Source organism: Sphaerodactylus townsendi, linkage group LG02 (genome assembly GCF_021028975.2).
Source record: "Sphaerodactylus townsendi isolate TG3544 linkage group LG02, MPM_Stown_v2.3, whole genome shotgun sequence".
In the NCBI taxonomy this organism is placed as follows: Eukaryota; Metazoa; Chordata; class Lepidosauria; order Squamata; family Sphaerodactylidae; genus Sphaerodactylus; species Sphaerodactylus townsendi.
This window is the reverse complement of record NC_059426.1, coordinates 98,247,090-98,273,343: the sequence shown is the minus strand read 5'-3', so window position 1 is coordinate 98,273,343 and position 26,254 is coordinate 98,247,090. Positions and strand designations below refer to the sequence as shown.

Genomic DNA, 26,254 nt, shown 5'->3' with positions numbered 1-26,254 from the left:
AATATGAAACAGTTTCCTAGCTGCCTTACCAAGAATATTTTATTGTTAAAATAAAAGTAGAATTTGTTTTGGGAAAAAAAAGAACACACATCTTCATTGTAAAACTCATGTTTGGTTTACAATTAGAGAAAAGTCACATGGTCCCAAAAAGCCCCGAGTTTTTTTTAATGTATATAGATAGATTTCTTTTTTGAAAATATATTTTAAAAACATAAAAATCTATATTTAAACATATATTATATGTTAATTAGTACACTTAAATATAGCTTAATTATATTTACAATGTGACGTAAGATTTAATGCCAGATTTCATTTTTTCCAAAAATCCCATAAAACTATATAAATATACAATAAATATTTGTTACACATGGTAAATAAGAGAGAACAAGGCCACAGACATTAACTTACAATTTCAATAGTTTTAAACAAAACAATAGGGCCAACAACATGCATGAAATAGCTTTGCCACAAACAGATCACAGCAAAATCTTCAATTGAATAACATTTTTGAAACCTCAGTTCAACTAAAACTGCCAAGCCTGTGATCATATATTTTATAATAGTAGGTCAGGCATAAAATTACCATGGGTTTAAAGAATAGCACTTTTTTCAGCCTCCAAAAATGCTAAGTAGCAATACTTCAGGGATTTATTCAAGGTACACTGATTTGTTGCATAGCATATTTATTTGCAGTTTGGGACACGGATATGGAATTGTTTTTAAACATTTGCATTCTTACGATGTACAACTATCATTCCAATTTTAACACTTCTAAATATTAATAGCATCCTCATACACAGCTCTTAGCTTTAAGCCTCAAAACAGTTCTTTCACAGTAACCCCATAAAATTAAATGATGCTACTTAGAAATGTTGGTGTACTCAGGTCTTGAGTTGTACTTCTCAAAAGACTGATAAGTTGTAGGGCTCTATCGGCCATTCAGTGAAGATCCCCCCCCCCCCCAATGTAATTGGCCACTGCAATGGACTGTCCTATTAAGCGGAAGAGGTCTGACTAAATCTGGTTTTAATGACTGTTAAAAAATGTTTATGACATGTTATGTCCATCAGGAAAAACTTTTTAAGCCTCTAAATATTGTGTATAGAATGTTGCTTCCTGTTCTGTTGACTTTGGATTGTATTTCTGCAAAAATAACTTCCACTGTTAGAATTAAAATCAAGTAGCAAAATGTTTTCAATCCAGATGAGATCACGACCATGTGTCAGAAGTCTTCCATAAAGGCCAAATTACTTAAGCATATTTGCTATGAAATGATTATTTTACTTTCACTTTTTCCCTTCATCTGGGCTGCAGACTTCATCTGGACTGCATTACATCTAGAAAATGACATATTACATAATTATTAGTGGGAATTAAGGTTGCTGACTTCAGTTATCCCGTGATGAAAGTGTGTTAACCTAGTTAAATACAAAGATTGGATCCACTTATATTGATGGAAGTGGTTTGAGAACACATCTTCTTTCTTTGCTACATAGTTAGGATTTTGTAATATCAGCCCCCCAGTTGGACTAGGCTTACTGATTTGAAGGAAATCAGGATTGTAGTTTGTCATTGGACAAGAACATATCTCTGAGGGATTACACTGCTTCTGTCCCCTTTCCCTCTTTCTAATATGTGAAAAGGACCTTTTAGCTTGAAACTCACTCTTATGACATTTTTCAGTTCAAAATATTTGGGTTAATGTAATCCAGATATTTTTTCCTGGCTATAAATTGTATCAATATAAATGTCTGCTGGAATATTCTGGTGAAGATACCATGGGACACAGATTAAAGTTAAAGGTCTCTGCCTTAAAACAGACAATGCCAGCATCTTTTTTCATTTATGTGAACAACTATTTATTTGCCCAGACTTAGTTAGACCAAGTTGATTTACTGAATGGTATGTATCGGCATACTGTCATTGATCAATTAAATTGGTGCTTTTTAATAATGAACTCATGTCCAATAATAGTGAATACACTTAGTAAATAAACCGGAGCCAATATTGCTTTAGAAGCAAGGGAACATCTGTGATGCTATTGATGTCCATATTTTTGTTTACATCCAAGTTTCAGATTTCATAATCATGTTAATGACAATAGAAGGGCTCCTTCCCTGTGTTAAATTAACTACAGTGGCTGAAATTATTTTATATCTAGATTATTAATGTTTGAAGAGATGTGTCTTGGGACCTGAGCCTTTGGAAGTGTGCCGATGTCACCTAGGAAGTTCGGTATTTGTGCTCTAGCTGGTTCACACAAACTGCCAAAGAATAGTTAGTTCTAGACTATACTCCTTCAGGCAGCAAGTGGGCTTATATGACTGAAAGCTGATCCATACTATAAACAGAAATCAGATGTCACGATTCTGGGTTCTGGACTGGCATTTTCCCTAGCATACTACTTTGGGATGTGTAGAATAATTTTTTCTTGGGGGAGAAAAAGAATTGTACCTATATTCTGGAATGGTACAGCCTAACTACAGTTTTAACCTGTGAGAATTAGGCTTACATCATACTAGAGGCATTGGTGAGAACTAAGCTTACATAGTAAAGACTTTAGCAGAACTCTAGAATCTGTTGAGGAGAACATGGATCTTTGCTGTGAAACGTATATATAGATATTCCAAGTTAAAATAAATTCTGTGTGTCATAAGCGAAATGTCTTACAATGCTTTAGTTAAAAAAAAACAACTTCAAGCTAACTTCTTATTGTGAAATCTCTAACATAGTGCAGTTTGTGTTGCAGATCTGGCTGAATTTATGGATAATTATCAAAGGCCTAAGGCTTGAATCCTGTGCTCAGTTACTTATATATTCATCACATTGAATTCAACTGTAATTAAAGTGCATGAAACTGATGCCAGGATTGCATTTTAGGATTTAATTTTAAAACTGGAGCTTTGATTGAACAGGATTATGCTCCAGTAGGAGTTAAGGCTTTTATGTGCTACTCCTTACACAGCAGTAGACCCTTGGAGGCATATTTATATTCAACAGGTAGTTGGGTTTGAGGTAGAAGGCTCTGCCTACCTGATTCCAGAGCCACTCCTTCAGGCCTGGATTCTTTCATACTATCTCAAGTAGCAGGCATTTCAGAACTGGGCATAATAGACATTCCATTTGCATCAAAAGAATCAGGCAGTACTGCATATATTTATTCTCAGGGAAAGCAATTGCTCTTTCACCACTATTTGGTAGCGATTGCTATTCCTTCTATTACTGTAAGCCAATTAGGTGTGGACCATCCATGAATAGGAAAGATCCTTAATGTTAAATATTGTAGCATTTGATATATTTTTTTTCTGAAGTGCAGTCCAATATTCATCTGTTTGTATTTTCCTGATGAGATTTGTACTTTAACAAGATGTCTGATCTAGAAACAAATGGTTTGTCCCTGATCCAGCTCTGCATGGAAAATGACTGACCCTAGATGAACATGGAATTCCAACTTTCTTCAACAAATATGCCCATCAAGCTCAGTTCAGTATGACTGAGGCATGTCAGCTGTGCATGTGATGAAGCATTGCTAGACAGGGTGATTGACTTTCAGTCTTTGATCTCAACACCTTAGTAGAGTAGAAAAATATATTGAAAGTGATTGCAGTTTTTTCCCTTCCTAAAAGAGAAGAAAGATGTAGTGGCAGAACCAGTACACAACCAAATATTATACTAGCAAAATGGTGATATTTTCAGCAACAACCATAGAATAGCATACACCTAAACCAATAAGGGAGTGCTGCTTGAAGACTAGAAAAGAGCACTGGGAGGACCATCAACATTGTCTTTTTCAGTTGCCTCTTTTTTTATTATTTTTTCAGTAGTCTGACTTGATATTGCAAACACCTTCACAACATACAAAAAAACCCCTCAAATTATTTTTATCCAGAACATATATGGTGATGACAGGGAGTTTTTCCTCCTTTTAAAATCATGTGGGAATTTTTAAAATTAAAAAAAAATCAACAGTAAATTTATGACAACAGCACCTTGACATTGTTTTAATTCCAAAGCTACCAGAAGAATTTAAAAGCAGTAAACAGATATAATACTAACAGGAATAAAGATACTTACTGTCTAAAATGTAAACGAAATGTTTTGGTTCAAATTTTTTTCTGAAAGAGGACAGTTTATCATCATCAATTCACAATTGAAGCAGCATGCAATTTTATTTTTTTAAAACTTTTTTAAACGTTTTCAATTCTTGGCAACGGCAACAAACCACAATGTTAGAGGAATGTAATGCAAAAATTTTTTTCTCAAAGTTGTGCGCAAATGGATATCTTTTCTCTCTTTTGCTCCCTGTTAGATCATGGATATGTTCAATAAATAGATTGTGAACCACTGTACTGTATAAACTTCATTTATACATGCAGTCCATAAAATTATTTTCTTTCTTACTGAATAATTTACCCTGTTATGTATATATACAAATAGATAAATTTGTCTCAATATAATCTATACAACATGAACCCACTATCTCCCCCTTTTTATGGTCAATGTACAAACACAGGAAGTGTCTATTCTTATAAAACGCCATCCAACTCTCTTTTTGTTATCCATTGTGAGAGCTCGCACGTATGATTGGGTAGTTCGGCACTGGGAATTCCAGTACCTCTTGTCTATGCCCCTGCAGCCTTCTTTTGTGTAACCCTTGGAGTTGCATTTGGTCTCATAAAAATATTGCTTCAGTTGGCCTTTGGGTACTGGGACTTTTTCCAGAACTGTAACGGTTGCCCCAGACATGTCCACGGCAGTCTTTTTTTCAGCTGCCGTTACCCACTCACTAGTACTGTCACACACACTCAGCTCCCCACGGCGAGCAGGATCAGAGTGACGCCGAACCCTCATGGACATGTTTGCAGCATCCAAGTAGTTTTTATACTCCTCAAGCAGAAAGAGCAGTGGAGGCTCCAAAGGCACTTGACTGCTAAGCATAACCCGAGATGAGTACAAGTCTGCATCTTTATTCTCTTTGCTCGGCTGGATGTCGTGCTGCTCATCCAAGAGCTCCTCTATGACATGTTCAAAAGTGTCTGCCAAAGACGTCATTCCTCTTGAGGCATCATTGGGCCCACCTAGGTTCTCCAGAGTTCCCTGTGTCCGAAGAACTGGATAAGCCAAGCTGCCTTGCCCTCTGATGCTAACTTCTTTCATTGGGGCAGCTTTCATGCAACTGAAGTATGAAATAACCATAGTAAGGAAAAGGATGGTCATCACTCTTTTCACTTGGTGGAACTGTTAAATAAAAAAAAGAAGACAAAAACATTATTCAATCACGTAGATTAAAAAAACATGCAGACTTCGATAGCAGCTGTACAGTGTATACATTAATTGTCAAGAACATTGGTTTCATAAAGATAATATCTCATTGGTCTCATAGATAACATCTGAAATCCATACCCCAAATACATTTCCAAGCATACATCAGATGGTTTGTGACAAGCTGTCACACATAAGAAGGATGCATGTAGATCTATGTGCATGTAGATCCTTGTGCAGCAGAAATCACACGCATATGAACTTTCATGCAATCTCCCATTGTTCTATCTTTGATGCCATCAAGGCATTTGTTTAGAAGAACGTTAGCTACAGCAGAAGCCAGTGATTAGACTCTCCTGCTAGGAACAAGTAAAAAAATGGGCCTGGCAGTCTCAAGGCCCTTGTGCAGCAAATGTCATACTTTCAGCATGAGAATTAATTATCTTCCATTTGCATGACAAGTGTAACAGTATGTTTGGAAAGGTTACTAAGCATCTGCGGTATGCCTGGAGTAATTGGAAAAAAATCAGAAAGTTTACTGTCTTTTACAAAAAGAGATCACGGTCTGAAAGTTGGAACCTAATTCAGTATAATTACATACTTAAAAAAACCCCTCTTGTCTCATTGTAGCTGTATCTAAGGAGAGCCTTTGAAGCTATAATATCTGGTCTACTGTTTGGCAAAACCACAGATCATTTATGCACTGTTTGGCAGAATCACAGGCCATTTATGCTCTGTGTACATTCCCTTCAGGTTGGATTTTCAGTTACGCCTGTGTTTTCCCTCCTCAGAACTCACTGCACTACAGATCAGAGAAGACCTGTAGTTTGTGAAAGGGAGCATAGTGTGATTTCCCCCCTCCCCCATGTCTGCACAAGGAAAGTAAAGCAGACCACTATGTGTTTTGCTTCCTTTGGGTTTTTCGTTCCTCCCCACCTTCCCTCACCCACACAGGAGCAGTTTTGCCCAATTCCACACTGGCATTTCCAGGGGATCTATGGGGCTTCTTTTTTTAAAAAAATGTTTGATACTTTTGATCTATTACAGGAATTATAGATTGTGAAAACAGCTTTAAAAACAATAACAGGTGGCAAGCAACCTTCCAAACTGAAAGTAGGAGGCAGGCCAAATGGCGGCTAGGCTTGGGGGAAGCAGTGGGGCACCTCCTCACATGTAAACAAAGACATGTAGGGAGATCCCACTCCAAAGCACTCAGCCACACTGCAAACAGTAAGTGCAAAAAGGGCCACAGTATTTTGAATGGAGAACAATAATGTAACAGCACAAGATTTCACGTATTTTTGTTTTATCTGGAATCTTCCAACAAGCTGTTCAATTTCTGCAGATTTGAAAAAAAATTAAAATAATGCATAGTCCAAATCATGAAAGTGCTTATCACCATTGTCTATGTTACAAATTAGGCTCTTATAAGGTTAATTTGCAAAGGTGCAGTTAGCCAGAGCAAGAACACCACAGTAAAAGCCAGAGCGCAATCTGATTGGTTGGGCTGTAATCAGAGGTGGGATTCAGCCCATTCGGATTGGTTCAGTAGAACCGGTAGCTATATTTTCGGCTAGTTTGCCGAACCGGTAATCCCACCACTGCCTTCCTCCCTCCCCACAAAAGCCACCCGGCTGGCTGGGAGCCACGGCGAGAGTCCTTGCCTCATCCCTGAGTCAGCTGGGCTGCCTCTGTGTGGGGAGAAGCCCCAGGTGCCCCCAGACAAGGGCTGCTGGTTTGGGCTCCCCTCCTTTCCACGGAGGTTTCCCAGCTGGCCTGGGAAGGGTTGAAAAACTTTGCCTCTTTCCCAGCCAGCCGGGTGGCCTCCACGCAGGGCAGAAGCCCCAGCCAGCCCCCAGCCAAGGACCTGGACTGGCGGACTGCCAAGCGCAAGCCTCCGGGTGGCAGGGTTGGGGCTTCCATCCTCCCCATGGAGGTTGCCCAGATGTCCCAGCCACTGCCCTAGCCCAAGAAGGCATGGCCGGGAGGCCTGGGCAACCTCCAGCAGGGCTGCGCACCTGGGCTGTGACATGGTGGCCCTTTCAGACTAGAGCAGCAGCTCAAACGCCTGTGCAACCTCCACCAGGGCTCCAGGCTCCAGCCCAGGCACACAGCCCCTTCGGGTCAAGCTGCAGTCACTGCCTTCCCTCGCCCCTCGCCCCAACCCAATTTGGAAAAGGGAGGGCAGCAGCCAGGTAAGTGGGTAGCAATGGCAGTGTGGGGAGAGACTGGTTGTTAAAAAATAGCAGCAACCGACTCAACGGGGGCAGCCATTGCGGCTGTGGTGAGCAGAATAGGCAAAGGGTGGTTGCATGCAAGGTGCAATGCTCAGCAAGAGGCTTGCAAAGATCTGCAATGATTGGCTCCCGGCCGTAAAGGCGGGAGGAGCAAGGGTATATAAAGCGCCACACCCTGAGGTCGGCCTTCTTGGCTGCCGAGACTTAGGACCGGTGTGACCCGCCCACCCTCCCTATGGTATTGTGCTATTGGTTGTTATGCTGTTATGCTTTGCTATGTACATTTTGTCGCAGCCCGGGGGGTTGACAATGGGAGTCACAACATCTGGGCGAGAAGCTGAGCCAGGCGGCCGGTCTTCTCCATGCTTGTGCCCTGCAAAGGGCTGGGGGATGTGGTGGGCCGGTAGGCAAGCCGGTAGGCTTAGTCGGTGCCCGACACCCCAGCAGGAGGGGTTGGGTTGGGCCGGTAGGCTTAGCTGGTGCCCGACATCCCAGCAAAGAGGGGAGGATGGCGGGCCGGTAGGCAAGCCGGTAGGCTTCGGCGGTGCCCGCTTCCCCAGCAGCAGGAAGGGTTGAAGCCAGGGGTTCGCCCCTGGAGCTCCCAGCTTCCTGCAGGTGGCCCCAATACGGATTGGGGAATGCTTGATGTTGCGACACGTTTGTTGCCCAGCTTCTGTGTAAATGGTTATTGTTAATAATTTATTAATTGGGCTGCGGCCCAATCCATTTTCCAAGCCTGTCATTGTTGTGTGATGTTTTGCCAGAGAAGGGTCTCACCATCTGCATGCAATTAGAATCCCACCACTGGCTGTAATGGTATAGCTGGCAGCAGAGACTAGAGAGACAGAGAAAGGAAGGCTAGGTGGCCAGATTCCTGTGAGTGATCTCATAGAGACTGAGAGGAAGGATCATTGCGCAACAGAGGCTAGAGGCCTAGGTGGTGGGAGACTAAAGAGAGACTAATTAATTACACGGAGACCATCCTAAACCAGTGTAAACATCCCCTTGGGGATAAGGGTGAGTGTTTAAGGAGTGGGTTCTGGACCGTGTGTGGTCTGTAATTGAAACAGCCAAACAACCTGCATTTGCTCTGTAACCGCTAAGAAGTATCTGCCTAAAGTAATGTTTGAGTGCCTCTCCAAACCAAAAACGATAGAAGAGAATTTGGTTAAATAAAATCCAGTTTTTGTGTTTTTAAGCTTTCAAAAGTCTCTCTTTAAATTCCAGTTATTTTACTTCAGTTTCTGATGTCAGCTTTATATCTATAGTTTAGCGTCCCCTGACAGGATTTTCTGTTTAAAAGGCCTGTGTGTGTGCACGCGTGTGAGCTGAGGGGAGTACCTCTGTCTTCCCTCAGGGAGTGGGTGCTGTTACAGTCTACAATATAGATACAACAATGGTAAGCAACGAGAGAGAGAGAGTGGAGATGTCAGTCTATTAAAATTTGGTTTTCAGATTGTTTCTTTGTAGTTAATAAACTGATATGTCAACAGATTAAAAACATATTGCAATGGCAGAGCCACTCATTTGAATCCTAATCAATGAAGATAAAAGTATTTCAGTTAAACAAACCACACAATTGATTGTTTATAATATTATTTAGAAAATGCTGTACCAGATCAACAGAAGGCATTGCTGACTGCAGCAGAAAGCCCAAGAATGTGTCAATCCTCTCTTGAGGGCAGTAAGGGAAGAGAGAAAAGGAATTTCTGAGATTAGGCATTCTCCCTCCCCCTCCTTGCCAATACCTAACAGAAGACCAGTGTTGGTAGGGCCTGGAAGAATGGATTCATATGGATCATCTTGACTGGTCACAGACTCATATGCACAGTCCCTTTTCAAGCTGGCAGAAAGATAATTCCATGTGGTATCCCTTTTTTTATTTGGATTTCTGTCTCTGGATCATAAGGCACACATATTACCCATTGCATTTCCACTTAAAATTCACAGTGAGTGCCTCAGTTAATTGCTCTGCTTAATCTAGTTGGGGAAAAAGGATTCAACCAAGGAGGGAGGCATATTTTGCACACAGATGTACAGATACCAATTTACTCTTATGGAGTGATCTTGATGTTGAAGCAGACTTAGTCAGTTGAATGATGGAAAGTGCATCAAGTTGCAGCCAACTTAATGGCAGTCCTGTAGGTTTTCACAGCAAGAGATGAGCAGAGATGGCTTGCCATTGCCTGTCTCTGCAGTGACTCTGGACTTCCTTGGTGGTCTCCCATTCAAGTACTAATTAGGGCCGACCCTACTTAGCTTCTGAGATCTTATGAAATTGGCCTAGCTTGGGCTGTTCAGGTTGAGTCTTAAAAATGGCCACTGATAAGTCTGTTACATGTTGTCTATCACATCCCAGTTTGGCTCTTATTATTAAATGTATGTTTATGGGAGATTTATGAGGGAAGTGATTTGTAATGATTTACATTAACTGATGATAACTATGGACCCATGAAACTGTTCTGAAGTGATGCCCGCCAATATTCAGGCAATTGAGATACTATTCTGAACTCATTCATACTTGCTGTTCTCACTAAGAGGAATTTGAGGTGTGCAGAACCATGTTATGAGGCATGCTTTCCCTTCATTGTTGGTTGTCAAATGTTTTAAGTTTGGAAAATTATATAACATTTATTCTTTGATTCCAAAGGCAATCAGAATGTATACCCATCACTACAGAAAGCCTTATGGTTACAAAGAATAATTCATGTGGCAGGCATTTAGAGGAAACATTTTTTAATTTCTTCATGTGGTAAGAAAAAAGAATTAATACAATTACTTCCTTAATTCATGTTGTTACCAAAAAAGAAAAGAAAAAGAAGCTTCCATTGATTGTATAAAACTGTTGAACAAGAAAAGAGTATATATGAAGAATTTATTAAGTGAGGATTGCAGGATTTCTACTTGCCTAAAGAGAGCAAAACACAAAACCAGCATCTGCTTCCATTCCTCTAGCAACTGCTTTAATGTTTATTATTTGAACTGTGTAATTTTTAAAAGAAGGATGACGGGATACAAGTGCTTCTTCACAAACACATGCTGGAGAATTGGACCTCTTTGCCCATAACATAAACTCAGGATGGGGAGTTTTGACTCTTAGAAACTCATACCCCCCTAATTTTATTGATATCCAAGGTGCTAATGGACTCAAATTTACCTGTTTTATTGTAGATCAGCAAAGCTACACTCTGAAACTATCATAATGGAGGATGTAGGTGAATGAGACAACTGAATAGATAAAGCCATTCACATGTGATTTTGAATGGGGGACAACAGTGATGTAGGAAAGATGCATGACATTGGTCCTGTCCATAGAGTTGCTTCCTTCATACACATTCTGGTGGTATGAGACCATTCCTATGAGCAACATCTCTCATCTTTTGTGACTACACATTTGAAAAGGTCCTGAATCACATTAGCAACAAGCAGATCTACTCAGAAGCTAGTCTCAGTTTATTCAGTGAAGATTATTCCCAGAAGACAGTTCTTAGTGTTGTATCCTTACTGGAAGAAAAACCAACATTTTTGTGAGACAGATAAAATAGCTTTAGAAGTATCCCAGCAACAAACCTAGCTGTTGTACTGCCCGAGCTCTGCTTGCTAGAAAGCAGTGGCATTATTCACATTTCTGAAGAAGCAGCTAATGTTCATTTCAGTGCTTTTGAAGTTCAGTCGGAAGTACCTCATACTTGGCAGCAGATACTGGAATAAACACTGTTTCTGTTTGCCAACACGGTGCTATGTAAAAAGCTTACTTCATATCCTACTAATATTCTGTGGGAAACCAAGAATCCTAGCACTTGTCCAGTAATAAGCATAACAAAGTAGTTTACGTACTATGACAAGAATTGCCCAAGTTTTAAGGTCCTGGAATTTATAAGAGGATATATTATGCTGTGAGAAACTTTGTGTACAATAATTTGAACTTGTCTCTCAGATACTAATAATTCTTCCTATTCATATATATCATGTTGTCATTAGTATATAAATATTAGTCGTTGCCCCGGCTCCTACAGATCATAAATGACTAATTGCTTTGTTTTTGCAACAGTTCCAAGCTTTTATATATATATTTGTTATTTAACTTTCAAAGGGTCATTTTACCTTTTCATTGACCTTTATGAGGATTGATTCAATATGGTGGCAACCAAACTCAGCTTTTGGCATGTGAATTCAGCAAACACATGGCAAGATGATAACAGCAAAAAGAAGGATGGTAAAGTTCACTCCAAATTTTGTTTTCAGACTATTCACCACCCACTTACCACCTAGATTATGAGTCTACCCTTTGTTTACTAAATTTATGTATCAGAGAGAATTACCATTGGCAGACTATGGTCACAGTCCTGTGTACATTTACATGGGAGTAAGCCCCAGTGAATGAAGTGTGACTTATTTCTAAGTAAAAATGAACTGCAAGTTAAACTAATTCAGGATCCAGGTTCATGTCATATGGAGATGTTGTGTGTGATTCTTTGCTGTAATTCACCACTTGCACAACTGTAACAGCAGACAGATTACTCTCTTTTTTAATACTATTCATCTGAGGGACTTAGGGGCAGGAGGAGCTAGGCCCAAAATTAGGCTTGGAGATTCGGGTGCAAAAAATCTGGGCGGATTTGGGTGAAAATCGACAGAATATGTCCTGCCTGAATATGAACGAATCCAAATGCAAGGTATTTGGGCTTTTGGGGGGGGGGGTATTTTCAGTGTTTTTTCACATTTTGGCCTGCAGGGGCTCATTTTTAAAGCTAGCATCACTGAAATTTCAGGGTATCGTCCGGAGACTATCCTGATGATACCACCTGAATAAAATTTGGTGCGGGGGGGGGGCAAAGTTATGGACTCCCAAAGGGGGTGGCCCCATCCCCCATTGTTTCCAATGAGAGCTAACAGGAGATGGGGCTACACCTTTAAGGGTCCATAACTTTGAACCAAACTTCACCGAATTGGCTGGTATCATCAGGACAGTCTCTGGATGATATCCTGAAATTTCGGTGCCGCTACCTTTAAAGATACACCCCCTGCAGACCAAAACGCAAAAACACCAAAAAATACCCCCCAAAAGCCCAAATACCTTGCATTTGGATTCATTCATATTTGGGCAGGACATATTCAGCCGATTTTCACCCACATTCACCAAGGCACTTCAGTAAGTTCTATGGTGGGAAAATTAATTAACTTTTCCCACCATAGACTTCAATGTGGCTTTAGCAAAGTTGGCTGGTTCCTTTCAGGAGACTCACACCAGCAACTCTGCTGGAAATTAGGTGCCCCTACCCAGAACAACCCCCCCCCCCAAAAGGCCGCCTCCAAATCGCCAGTACAGAGCCAGCTGGGCATAACAGCAAGCCCCATTGAAGTCTGTGGTGTGAAAAGTTAATTAATTTTTCCCACCATAAAACTTGCTGAAGAGCCTGGCAGATTCTGTGCTTTGCAGTGACTCTATTGCAGCTAATGCGGAATTTCTGAGTGTGTAAGTACTGGCTGCACATTTTTAAAGACAGGGGTCGCAGACTTTTAAGGTGGCTCCAGGAGGCCTCCTGGTAATAGCCTCCAGGCTTGGTGAATTTTTCTTCTGGGGGCGGGTGTGTGTGTGAGAGAGAGTTCTGAGAGAACGCAGCTAGCAGGCTTCATGTGAAGGAGCGGTGAAACAAAATAAGCCTTTTGGAGGTCCATAAAATTGAACCTCCAGAAGCAAAGTTCACCAAACCTGTATGCTATTACCATGAGGGCCTCCTGAAGCCACCTTGAAAGTCTGGTGCCTCTATCTTCACAAATGTGCAGCCTGCTTACACACTTAGAAATTCCCCATTGGCTGCAATGGAGCCAAGGCACTGCAAAGGAGAGAATCTGGGCAAATTTAGGGGTGCCCATCATGGGTGCATTTTTGAAGCTAGTGGCACCAAAATTTCAGGGTATCATCCAGAGACTTTCCCGATGATACCAGCTGCATTGGTGAAGTTTGATTCAAAAGTATGAACCCTCAAAGGGGTAGCCCCCATCTCCTGTTACCTCCCATTGGAAACAATGAGGGATGGGGCAGCCCCTTTAGTGATCCATAACTTTGGCCCCTCTGACCCAAACTTCACCAAGCTCAGGTGGTATCATCGAGAAAGTCTCTGGATGATACCCTGAAATTTGGTCAAGAGCTCACTTCAACCAGTCTTAGAAACAGTGACTGGGCATAGGTGTTTTACCAAGTCCAGGCCATTAAAGACATGGGGTAATTGTAGTTCTATTTGAGGAGAAAGTAATACATACAGTTTTTAAGGCCTTGCAGCCAGGATGTGTATTGATATCATCATGACTTGCCTTAGAGGTAGAATGCTGAAAAGGATACAGCAACTCCCTGCAATAGCAGTATGGTGCAAATAAAATAAAGGTGTGAGATGAGGGTGGTACTTGGACAGGTGCACTGACACTAAGGCAAATCTTAGTGGTAATGCTGCCTTCTCCCATGCTGCTAGTGGTGCCAGTGTCTCAGGGGCTTGTCTTAATTGCTTTAGGTTATAAGGGGCTCTGTGTGCTGAACAAAATGCACTGGCATGCCATTGTTCTGCATGCATGCTAGGGGCTGTCAGTCATGGCCTGCAAAAATATAATCACTTGCATACCATAAATATGTGGAAAGAAGAAACAGTTTTGAAATTATTCAATGTATATATTGTTGAGATAGAAAGATACTGTTATTTTCTCATGGGTCCCCTTCTCACCCATCATGTAAAGATGAAATCACTCTGTGGAGACAATTTGACTATGGTTGTTTTGAGAGTTTGGCTTTAAGGTCATAGTGGTAGATGAGGGCTGTCCAAGGAGGGGCTGTGGGATCATATGCTTTGCTTGCAGAAGATCCCAGGCTCAATCCCTGGTGTAATCAATTGAACAATTGCAGAGGCCAGGTATTGAGAAATACCTTGCATCACTTGGACAGCCATGGAAATCTGGATTCAGAGCTTCAATAGCAATAACTGTCTCAGAGTAAGACAGCTTCATATGTTGATGAATAAGATTCACCAGATTGAGCACAGCCTACTAGACATGTTTGACGACTTCCCAGGCATATAACAAGTGGCCTTGCTGCCAAAGAAGGCAGTGAAAACAACAGCCTTGTTAGGCTTTAGTGCAGTGATTCCCAACCAGGGTTCTGTGGCACCCTGGGGTGCCGTGACTACACCCCAGGGGTACCCTGACAATGCTACTGCCCCCCTCCCCGCTGGAATCAAATAGATTTGAGGGAGGGGGTTTGGGCTTTCTTTAAACAACATTGAAAAGCAGCATTGCTTTATTTGCCTAAATTCGGCGTGGATTGGGGGAGATTTAAAGGGAGCTCTCCCTTTAAATCCCCCCAATCCATGCCAAATTTAGGCAAACAAACAATGCGGCTGTCAACGCTACTTTCCCTCCCCTTCCCCTGCTTGTCACTACCCCCACCTCCTTCTTCCGGTGTCCCTGGTTGCCACCCCCACCTTCCCCTCCCAGTGCCCCTGCTTGCCACCCCCCCAACAATCACTCACGTGGTAAAAATGCACATATCATCATGGATCCTCCTGATTTTTCCACTTGGTCACCCCAAAATCACCATCACACCACAGCCTGTGCCCATAGCTACATGTCTGAACACAACAATCATGCATCCCACATCTGTGGTGGCACAGTGGTGCAAAAAAGCAGTGAGAGGTGTGGGATGGGGTGATGCTTGCTGTTTTGCCCAGCTGGCTCTGTGGCAGAGATTTAAGTGGGAGGGGCTGTATTGGGGGTCTTGCTCAGGGTAGGGGCACCGAATTTTCCACAGGGCTGCTGGTGAGTCTCCTGAAAGGAACCAGCAAAATTTTTTGAAGTTTGCATGGGAGGGGCAAATGCTGAGGGCACCCAATTGAAGGTGAAGCTGATGTGGGCCATCACATCACATCACACCTGGTGGGCCACTGCGGTGGCCCACACCTGGTGGGCCACTGCGAGTAGCAGAGAGCTGGACTAAATGGACTTTGGTCTGATCCAGCTGGCTTGTTCTTATGTTCTTATGTTCTTATGATGTCCATAGAATGAGTGCCCAGCCATCCAAACTTCAGCAAAGTTGACTGGTTCTTTTTTAGGAGGCTCATCAGCATCCCTGTGGGAAATTTGGTGCCCCTACCCAGAACAAACCCCCCACCAGAGCCCCCAATAAAATCTCCATCACAGAGCAGCTGGGCATAGCAGCAAGCCCCATTGAGGTCTATGGTGGGAAAAAACAATTATTTTTCCCACCATAGAACTTGCTGAAAGAGCCTGGCAGATTCTCTGCTCTGAAGTGGGTCCATTGCAGCCAATGGGAAATTTCTGGGTTGTTTGTGGGGTGCACATTTTTCAAGGTAAAGCCACTGAACTTTCAGGGTATTTTCAGGAGACTTTTGATGATACTTTTGCCCAGCCAGGCCCAGTGGAGGCTGCTGCCAGGCTTCCCTGCCTGGCCCCTCCAGACCCGGCAGAGGCTGCTGCCCATGCCCCTCCCCAGCCTTACCCTGCCAGGCCCCACTGCCAGCAAAGGTAAGTGAGGCACAGGGGAGCGGGACGTGGGGGCCCATGGGAGGCAGAAAACTTGGAGTCTGCCCTGGGCTCCGTTTTCCCTAGCTATGCCCCTGGTAGACAGCATTTTGTTTCAGAGCCCATTCAGTTCCTGCAGACACTTGCAAGGTATATTAGGTCTCATCTTGCCTTGTGAATGTGACTTAGAACATATCCAGCACTATCCTGTACCTGCACAATTTCAGGAATGTAGTGATAGCTATATGCAGTTTATTGTTAATGGATGCTTATGCACAATCTCAGATATTAATGAGGAACTTCTGATTAACATCTGATTACTTCCATTTCTGGGAGCAAGTCAAAAATAGCATTTGTGATCCTAGTTATATGCTGCACTATTATCTCACTCATTTTCTCTTCCTCTGCTGCATTTATATCATTAATGTCCATGTAATGTATACAAATTTCTAGTTCCTAATTTCATTCTTCTACACTTTGGCCCCTTCCGCACACGCAAAATAATGCGTTTTCAAACCACTTTCACAACTGTTTGCAAGTGGATTTTGCTATTCTGCACAGCTTCAAAGAGCACTGAAAGCAGTTTGAAAGTGCATTATTCTGCATGTGTGGAATGAGCCTCTGTTCGCCAGAGAATGATGTGGAGAAGAAAGTGTTTTACCTAAATGTGTGTTCCACCGACATGTCCTAAATATGAAGGAAAGGAAGACTGCCTCCTTCCTATAGAACAACAATTAAGGCAGATGCATTTTATACATCTGCCACACTGAAGGGACCAGAAGTTTTCTTCTTGTATTGATCTGTACTTGATAATTCACGTGGCAGCTTTTCTTCAAAATCAGCCATTGAATTGTGTCCCAGTGCATTTCTATATTGTGATCTTTTCACATTATATAATAAAAAGGTGCTCTGTTACTGCCCAGCAACCATGTTTTCTTTCTTATATCCCTCACAGAGATGCAAACAATATGCACAGGTTGCTTCCTACTGCTCATTTTCTCCAATGAAGAATTAAGTGGACTTGGCACCAAGACGTCCCACTTACCAGAGCTTACTTTGTGCTTCTGAGCTGAAGGTAGTGAGGGTGAGGAGACAATGGAAGCAGTGGAGGTGACTCCCCTCCCATCTGGCATGGAGATGAGTGAGGAGCTGCAGCTCCCCTTGTCACCATTGCAACTAATGCAGTAGCAACAAAGAAAGGCAATTTCTGTCTGGTTTCTCTTTCAGAGGTGGAGGATGAGATGTACGAGCCATTATCATCAGTACTAAGGGGGAGAAAGAGCAGAAGGTGTCCAACCTTTGCTTCCACACACAGAGGAAAGGCAGATGGAACTGCATGGCAGTATCTCATGCGTTTGCTCCATAAATAGTGGAGGAGGAGGAGGAGGAGGAGGAGGAGGAGGAGGAGGAGGAGGAGGAGGAGGAGGAGGAGAAGAAGAGAGTTTGGATTTATATCCCCCCTTTCTCTCCTGTAGGAGACTCAAAGGGGCTTACAATCTCGTTGCCCTTCCCCTCTCACAACAAACACCCTGTGAGGTAGGTGGGGCTGAGAGAGCTCCGAGAAGCTGTGACTAGCCCAAGGTCACCCAGCTGGCGTGTGTGGGAGTGTACAGGCTAATCTGAATTCCCCAGATAAGCCTCCACTGCTCAGGCGGCAGAACGGAGAATCAAATCTGGTTCCTCCAGATTAGATACACGAGCTCTTAACCTCCTATGCCACTGCTGCTCCATCCTGTCTGAGGATGCTAGCTGCTGAGGTCAGGCTTGATGAAAGGACTTAATTTGGGACATTCAACAAAAGATCCTGGTTCCTATTGCAGGACTTCAGCTATGAATGTCTAAGCTTGTATTCTGGTTACTGTGGACCAGCCTATCCTATGTGACAAAGAAAGGTAATGTTTTCTTAACAATTGTAGATATCTCCTCAGTGGGCCATAAGTGTCACAAGATGGCTAAATATTCATCAAAACGTGGAAGAGGGGATCCCTCTTTAGCTGAAGGGAGGAGGCAGACAGGTGTCTGGCAAAAACCAAATGCATTTTCAGATGCTGGAAAAGCGGGAAGGAAGCAAACAGACACTGTGGAGAATTGGTATTAATAGTGCAGAATTAATCTCCTGGAGATCTCATATGGGATGGCAGACCTTTGTGCCTTTACCTGTGCTCTGCTTATATATGTGTACATAAATTCTGCAAAAAAATGTGTAAGATTAACTTAAGTTTCCATGAAAGGGAACCACCCTAGACAAGATCTAAATGTGGGATATCTCACCACTTGGGAAAGTGGGGCACACTTCAAAGTGTTAAATTCAGTTCTGTTTATGTACAGTCATTTGACTAGTAGATAGATAGATAGATAGATAGATAGATAGATAGATAGATAGATAGATAGATAGATAGATAGATAGATAGATAGAGAGAGAGAGAGAGAGAGAGAGAGAGAGAGAGAGAGAGAGAGAGAGAACTGAAAGGTAATCAATGAGCAATCAGCAAGATTATACTTTTGTTACATCAACCAGAGATCTCCACACCCTACTGGATATATAATGAAACTTAGCCATTGTGTAAGAAATAATATCCTTATCCTGAAGTAAAAATCTGACCATAAATTCATCCAAATATCTAAAAATTCTAGTCAGCAAAGGTAAAATCAAACATTTTCTAATATCCTGATAAAATTCACAGTGCAATAAAATGTGACTCATTGTTTCAATTGCTTCTGAATTACAAGGACAAAATTGGAACTCCATAGGTAAGGCTCTTGAGAAAGCCCACTGAAATTTAGAGAAGGTAACAGATGTTAAGTAAAAGGCAATGGAAAATCCCTCCCAATTCCTCAATAATCTGCATGGGCTTGGGAGAAGAGCCATCTCATTCTGTGACTTGATGTCATTGATTAACCATGTTTTTATTCTCTTCAAACTGTTTCTATTAAATTGTCAGGTGCCAGGTTGATAGAAAGGAATTCATTAATTATCCCCAAACTCCAAGAAGATGACAGAATAGAAGGTATAAGACCAAAAGATTGGATGACAGAAAAAAAGGTTTAAGATCAACGGATTGAAGGTGGATTTTCACAAATTGATAATTACTATCTAGACCCTGGACTGTACGTTTAACAAGCCAGCTGTTACCCAAAATGCTTGGGTCTGCCCCTTTTATAGTGGGGAATTAGCAATGGCAGACTATGCTTAACAAGAGGTTGGATAACTTTTACGAGATCTTTTCTACCAACGTTTCTGAAGATGGTTTCTGCAAGAAATATGCAGGAACCTGAAGTAAAAGTTTAACAAGTTTTCTTAAGAAAAGGTAAAATGCAAGCACACAAATAATCAGAGCACACAGAAAATTCACACAGTCCTAGGTTGTATAAAGAGTTGAGATTACAGATCTAGGATAGAGGGAGGATTTGAGGAAACAGGCAACAATTACTTGATTTAGACAAAAATTGGTCCAATGAGCAGAGTTCAACAGCCTGCGTTGAGCTCAGATGGAGGTGGGGTAGAATCACTGGGATCAGTATTAGCCAAACACAGAGATGCCCAGGAAAATGCTGAGTACCTTGTGCTGGATGGACAGTCTAGTTATAGGGGAGAACAGGTCCTTCCAATCTTTCCAAGATGAAGGTGGTTCTTGTCCTCCAGGAGAGAACAAGAGAGGACACTTTGGCTTAATGTTCAAAAACTGGGGAGTGCCTGAAAATGATTAGATTTTGGGGTAGAACTGATACAATTACAGTTCTGGGATGATGCCAATGTAGATAAATGTGGCCTTTAGAGAGGTTAGTCAGGAAAATAGAAGATGGGATTAGTGCTTAGAATATTGGCTGGCAGGAACTCTTGATAATTGAGGCTGCCTGTTTCCATCTGTTTATTATGGTTGGGTCTGATTTATTGTTTCCATCGTGGGCCCTGCCTACTCCCTCCCTTTCTTTTGGCCTTAGATTGGGCGCTTGTTTTAAACAACTTCTGTTTTATAAAATTTTTGGTTGTTTTAATTTATAGTTCCTTGCTATTTGAAATTGCTGCATTGGTTTTAAAGGGTTAGAGTTTTATGCTGTTGATTTGCTGTTCGGTAGAACAGCTGTATTGTGAGCCACCTCAAGCCCTTCAGGGATGAGGCGGCTTATAAGTTCAATAAATAAAAATAAATAAATAAATAATACAATCATTTATCATATTCTTTGTTTCATGGGGACAGGTGAACTGTGGTCGAGGTGGGAACTTGCTTTCCCAGGCTAGATGCTTTGTCCTTTCCTCATTCCTTTAGGAAAAGGTGTGGTGGCTTTTTGCAAGTAAATGTTAGCAAGAAATTTTTGCCCAGGCAGGCTTTTGCCTAAGCTAATGCAGGGATGGCATCCATCTTGGCACTGCATTACTAGGCTACCTCCAAGGTTTGCAGGATAGGTGGGGACATTGCTGTTCTAAAAACAGGCCTCCCCTACTCACCATGGGTCTGTCTGGTAACACAACCTCCTATCAAAGCATTTTGGAACATTAAACAGGGCTCAAAGAAAGCCTGATTGTATTTTCTCTAAAAGAGTACAGTTAGCCTAAGGCCCAAGTTGAGCACCATAAGTAAGTTATGCTAATAATGTAGCTATATATAGCTTAATTGCAGCTGGAATTAAGCCACTTCCCTTAGTACGATAAAATCTTAATATGGCCAAAGTACCTCTTTGAGCAGAATTAAGTGTAGAACTAATATGAGTGGTTAGGCTTCCATTGCACTGTAAGACAAAGCCAAAATATCTGAAGCATTTCACTTGTTCTTTATGGTGCTCATCAGTAACCCAGGGATAGTTTTTAATCCTGGTTGTTGAAACATACAATTGTAGTTTTAGCATAATTAATAACCAAATACTCCTCCTGGCAATACAAAGCCAAAATTCTCAGAACGCTTTTTAATCCAGCCCTGGTCAGTGGAATAATAACTGCATCATCAGCATACAATAGTATTGGAAGCCTTATGTTTGCTAATTTTGGTGCATTAATATCTCAGTTTAACAATCGTTTAATAAGTGCATCGATATAGAAGTGAAATAAAAAGGGTGGCAAAATGTGAAATAAAAAGGGTGCCAAAACGGGTGCCTTACACATTTGTGTAAACTACGTTAGATAAATTGCCAGTTCTGACTAAATTTAACTCTAAGGCTTGTGTTCTCCTGTATCTTAAAGAGTAGTAACTGCAACTGTTTATCAATTGTTGAGTTAGACAATTTGGTTTAAAATAGACCTCTAGATACCAAATCAAAGGCTGCTTTAAAATCAACAAAGACATCAAAAAGGGATCACTTGGCAGAGTGCACATATTTCTTGATTAAATATTGTAGAATTAGGCAGTAGCCCATAAAATCTGCCTTCTCTTCCTCCAGAAAACTTTCATGTTCTAACCCAGTGATGGCAAACCTATGACACATGTGTCAAAGGTGATATGCGATAACATTCTGGGTAACACATCAATGTTTACGAGCATCCAACAACTATTCTCCTTGTTTGAGTTTAAGCCATTTTTGTAATTATTTGATGTTTCTTTGATGAATTTGATGTATTGATGAATTTGATGTATTTGATGTTTCTTCGTATAATACAAAGCACCACACACGATTGGACTGTATTTTTTAAAAAATAAATGAATATGTAAAGAAAAAATTCTCTTTTGGGGGGTGTGGGGGGTGTCATTTCCAGCAGAGTCAAGTTAGGCATTTTCTGAATTTTTTATGTCAGTCTCAAAAGGTTCGCCATCACTATTCTAACCAGTCACACCGTTTTAAACAAGGATGGTTAGCATATATTTTACTGATTGTATTAAGAAGTCTTATCAGCTTGATCCTGTCTGTTTCTTTTTTAAAAAATGGGTGGGATGATGGCTAAACCCCAGTCTTGTGGGATCTGAGCTGTCTGATCAATATAGAGGGAGCCCACCAATCCACATTAGATTTCAGTAAATCTGGGGAAACATTTCACTATGTTTTAAAAGCACTGTGCACATACTTGCTCTTCATAGTGGCTGATTCTGCATGGGCCAAAAACAGCAGTGTGAAAACGGTGTGAAAATGGTGTAAAAGGGTTTAAATGGTGTAAAAGGGTTTATACTGTTTCACACCGTTTTCACACCGCTGTTTTTGGCCCATGCGGAATCAGTCAGAGTTAAAAAGAGCAAGCAATTCCCATCTTGCTGTGTGAGCTCACAGGGTCATTTCTGACCAATCACATATTTTCAGCCTAACCTACCTCACAGGGTTGTTGTGTGAATAAAAAGGAGGAGAGTAGACTAATGCAAGCTGCTTGTAAAAAAAATACTGTACTTTTCCAAAATAGAGGCAGCATGGGGGTGAGGAGGAAACAGAAAGCTTAAGACAGAGATTGCAGATAAAAGTACATTGGGTATTTGTTGAGAATGAGTATCTATCTTTCTCTAAGACACAGGCCAAAGTATATTACCCTTCCATATTTAGTGCAAACCTATCAGGATATAAATGAAATTATAAAGTCTACACTCGGAATCACTCAAATGCTGATATTATCAGAGTGATGCCCTGAAACTATATCAAAAGAGGACTGTATTGATGACTAGGTTGTCTCTTTCAGGAAATACTATAGAAATGTTACATGAAATTAACTGCATATCTACATTATCTTTCCAGTAAAATAAATATTTCCATTTAATGTGGCTTTCACTGAAATATGGAATGTTGTGCACACCTAGATTGTTTTGGATGCAATCCAGCTTTGTTACCATTACTGTGCACTTTGCCATTGACTTCAATGGGATGTGAAAGTTTATAGTATGTAAAAGACTAGAAGTTACAGACCTTCTTTCCTAAATCAAAAGTTGAATCATTAAATTAACACTAACATTTTTTAAAGTAAAAAGATAATAGAGGGTTAATAAATACATAAATAAACTTACATTTTACATTAGGTAGTGACACCCCTGTGCACACTTATCTGGGACTAAGTCCAGTTTAACTCAGTGGGGATTACTTTTAAGTAAACATTCATAGGATTAAGCTGCAAAACTAATGCGCATTTGATTTCATCCCAAGTAGGGATAGCAACGTGAAAACGCTTGCATTTTTTCTTTGTATTCATACATATAAGATTGCTGTTTGCTCAGTTTTACTGAATGGTGTTTACAAAGGATTCTTGCTTAATGTGTTTTTATAGGTGTGTGAACAGATATCTAACCAAAAGGTAGTGCATGTCAGTACTTGATTTGCAAAGACTAAAAGCACTGAGAGCAAGTTAAATTAGCAGACAGATGCATGTGCCACTGGCAGTTGAACACATACAAGGTATCCTTCAGGTTATTTATTCATCTAAAGTTTGCAATTATTTTTAATTGCTGAATACAAAAAGCCACTGATGCCAATGCATAAGCATAACTAATGGATCTGATGTCCTAAACTGCCAGTGGAAGAAATAACTGGCTTGTTCTTTTATCTAGTGGTTTATAGTTTTGCTGAAGTAATAAAACCAACAAGCCAGCACTATTGCAACAGATAGTTGTAATCAATGTGAACACAAACTTTTGGCAATTTCATCATGAAACAGGACAAGGGAGCCATGAATTGGAAAACAAGTGTTAAACTTTAAAAGGAAGAAATACATTATCTTGTTTGGGAATCCATCTGTATTTTACCCAACATCAAGTTATGGGCAGTGCAGTCCACGGGTGTGGGGGTCTGTGTAGTTTTGTGGTGGCCAGGGTTTCAGGCAGTGCCAGAAGCAGGAAAACTGGCAAAGATCTTTAGCCAACCAGAAAACCCTTATGCAGTGCAGTGGACTGTGCCACACTTTTAGTTGGTATTAGTCTAAGCAGCCAGGGGGGTCATTCTCAGGACAAAAGGCTACAGGAAGCTGACTAAAATCAGGTCCACCCCTAGGAATGCCCCCCAAATGCCCCCGATGAGTGCTGGCATGGGTTCCTGCAGCAGAGGAGCACCAACACCACTTTCAAGCATCACCCTTTAGGGTGAAACCAATTGATATAATTACCAGTGTGTTTCATTCCAATGTTTTCTCTTTTGCTCTCTGGTGTTCTTTCAGACATGTTTTATAGTGATTTTTTAATTCAGTAATTGCTTCTCATTAACTTATAGGGGCTTTGGCATTCCTCAATCAACCCTTAGTTATCAGTCCTTGTTTCGGAAGAGGGAATGGTTTTGATTACTATTTTTCTCTTTGCAGCGAAAGCCATAGTTAACTTTTTTCTTTTATTTTCTTATTGTGTGAATATGAAACTACAATAATTAAAAAATAAATGAATTAACCATGACTTTTGATGCAAAAAGAAAAGCAGTAATTTAATCCCCACCATTTTTTAAACTACAACTGATGATCAAGAACTGGTTCAGAACCATTGCAGCTTCCATTTCAAAACTGATTATAAAGCAGACCAGCTAAGGTTAAAGAGGTAGATGCTGGAAGAAGCAGAACCTTTGCTGAATGACATTTGTTTAATAGAATCTTGTATATGGGAATGTAATTTCTGTATGTTAATGAGGAATATAGTGCAACATCACGTGATATCTAGAACTGCAGTTTTGGTTTATTTTACAATTGACTTCAGAAAAATAATGACTCACCAATGCAAAGTGTGCAAGTATAAAAATAACCAGAGGGAGAAAGAGAGTTATAATAATTGCTTTAATTGCTCCTTTATTTCACCCCAGTTCTCAAAATGGACAGAAACACATTCCATTTTCAAAATAGACAGATCTGCTCAAACACACAGAGAGTAGTTGTGCTCAGGAATCACTAGTTGTCACATGTTGAAATTTTAAATGATGGGACTTCATGCATCCTGAAAACTCTACCAATTTTATAATGGTTTATCAGCTCTTCCCTCCCCCAAGAATCCCATGAACTATAATCCGTAGAAGTTACTGAGAATTAGAGATCTATGATTCCTTCAGGGGAGGAAGGAAGAGGAAAATACCATTACAATATTTTGTGAGATAGATATGGCAATGTGTAACTGGTCCAAAATCACCTCGTGACCTTCCAGAGCAGAGTGGTGCTTTGAACTTGGGTCCTATGTTGAAACTGTAACCACAATACTACACTGGCTTTTGTGGAGTGGCTACTATTGAACAGCATACAGGAACCAGGCACAAGGAAATCATTCAAGTCTGCAATACTGTTGTAGTTACTTAGCAATAGCCACTGAGAGCATTCCTTTAGAAAAAGAAAAAGAAAAAAAGCTATAGGTACTGCTCCTATTATTTTGGCGGTTTTCAGCACATATACAAACCTGTGACTTTTCTTGGATTTGTAGAAAGTTCTTTCTTGTTTGCTGATGGCTCCAGACTCTGGGTTTAAATATTCACATTGAAAATTTGATATATTGTTTCATACACTGGAAAAGGGGAGAGGAATATGTCCTCTGGCCTACCATCTCTATATTTCGTCCTTCACTAGCTTTACTTCAGCCACCAGGATCACTGTAAATAAAGTTAACGTGACCAAAAATGCAGTACCAAATGTTTTATACAGACTTGAGCTACAAGACCTGAAGCATGCATTGCCAAGGTCTTTTTTTTAATCAACAGCAGTCACCACAGCCACAGTTATTTCCAAAAGCCTCACTGCTGCTCCTTTCCTAACATCCACTATTAATCTGCAATCACCCAGCTTTCCATACTTCCCCTGCCCAGCTATCTGTAGTGACTCGCTAGCTTGGCTGCAGCACACAATTCATTACTGCTACCGTCTCTTGGTAGCCCATGCTGCCAATTTGTTGCTGGGGTGGCAGGCAGAGAAGAGGAACAAGTCAAAATTATTATGCCCCTACAGCATGTGCAATTGGGTAGTGAATAACATTAATTCATTTGAAATGTGGTGTTGGAGGAGAGTTTTAGAGAGTACCATGGACTGCCAAAAAGTCTAATAAGTGGGTTCTAGATCAAATGAAGCCCGAACTTGCCCTAGAAACTATAATGACCAAACTGACACTATTGTGCTTCGATCACAATTTGAGAAGCTTGGAAAAGACAATAATGCTAAGAAAAGTTGAAAACAGCAGAAAAAGGGGAAGTGCCAACATGAGATGGACTGACTCTATCAAGGAAACTACATGGTCCACAGTTTGCAAGACCAGAAAAAGGTAGTTAATGATAGGACATATGGGAGGACATTAATTCATAAGACTGCCATAAATTGGAAGTGACTGACCGCACTTAACACACAGAACATGTGCATGTTAGGGACTCCTGATTTTCATCAC

The 26,254-nt window shown here is 41.0% G+C and overlaps 1 protein-coding gene across 5 annotated transcripts in view; it reads right to left on the bottom strand.

The window, feature by feature from the left end:
- Positions 1 to 963: 963 nt before the first annotated feature.
- The window catches only part of BDNF (brain derived neurotrophic factor), an 87,423-nt gene continuing 62,132 nt past the window's right edge, over positions 964 to 26,254 (bottom strand). For all 5 annotated transcript variants that reach the window (XM_048485997.1, XM_048486000.1, XM_048485996.1 and 2 more), the window contains exon 2: positions 964 to 5,238. In XM_048485997.1, coding sequence (XP_048341954.1) covers positions 4,477 to 5,238 — 762 coding nt within the window. In that variant the 3' untranslated portion in view covers positions 964 to 4,476. The remainder of the gene's footprint in view (positions 5,239 to 26,254) is intronic.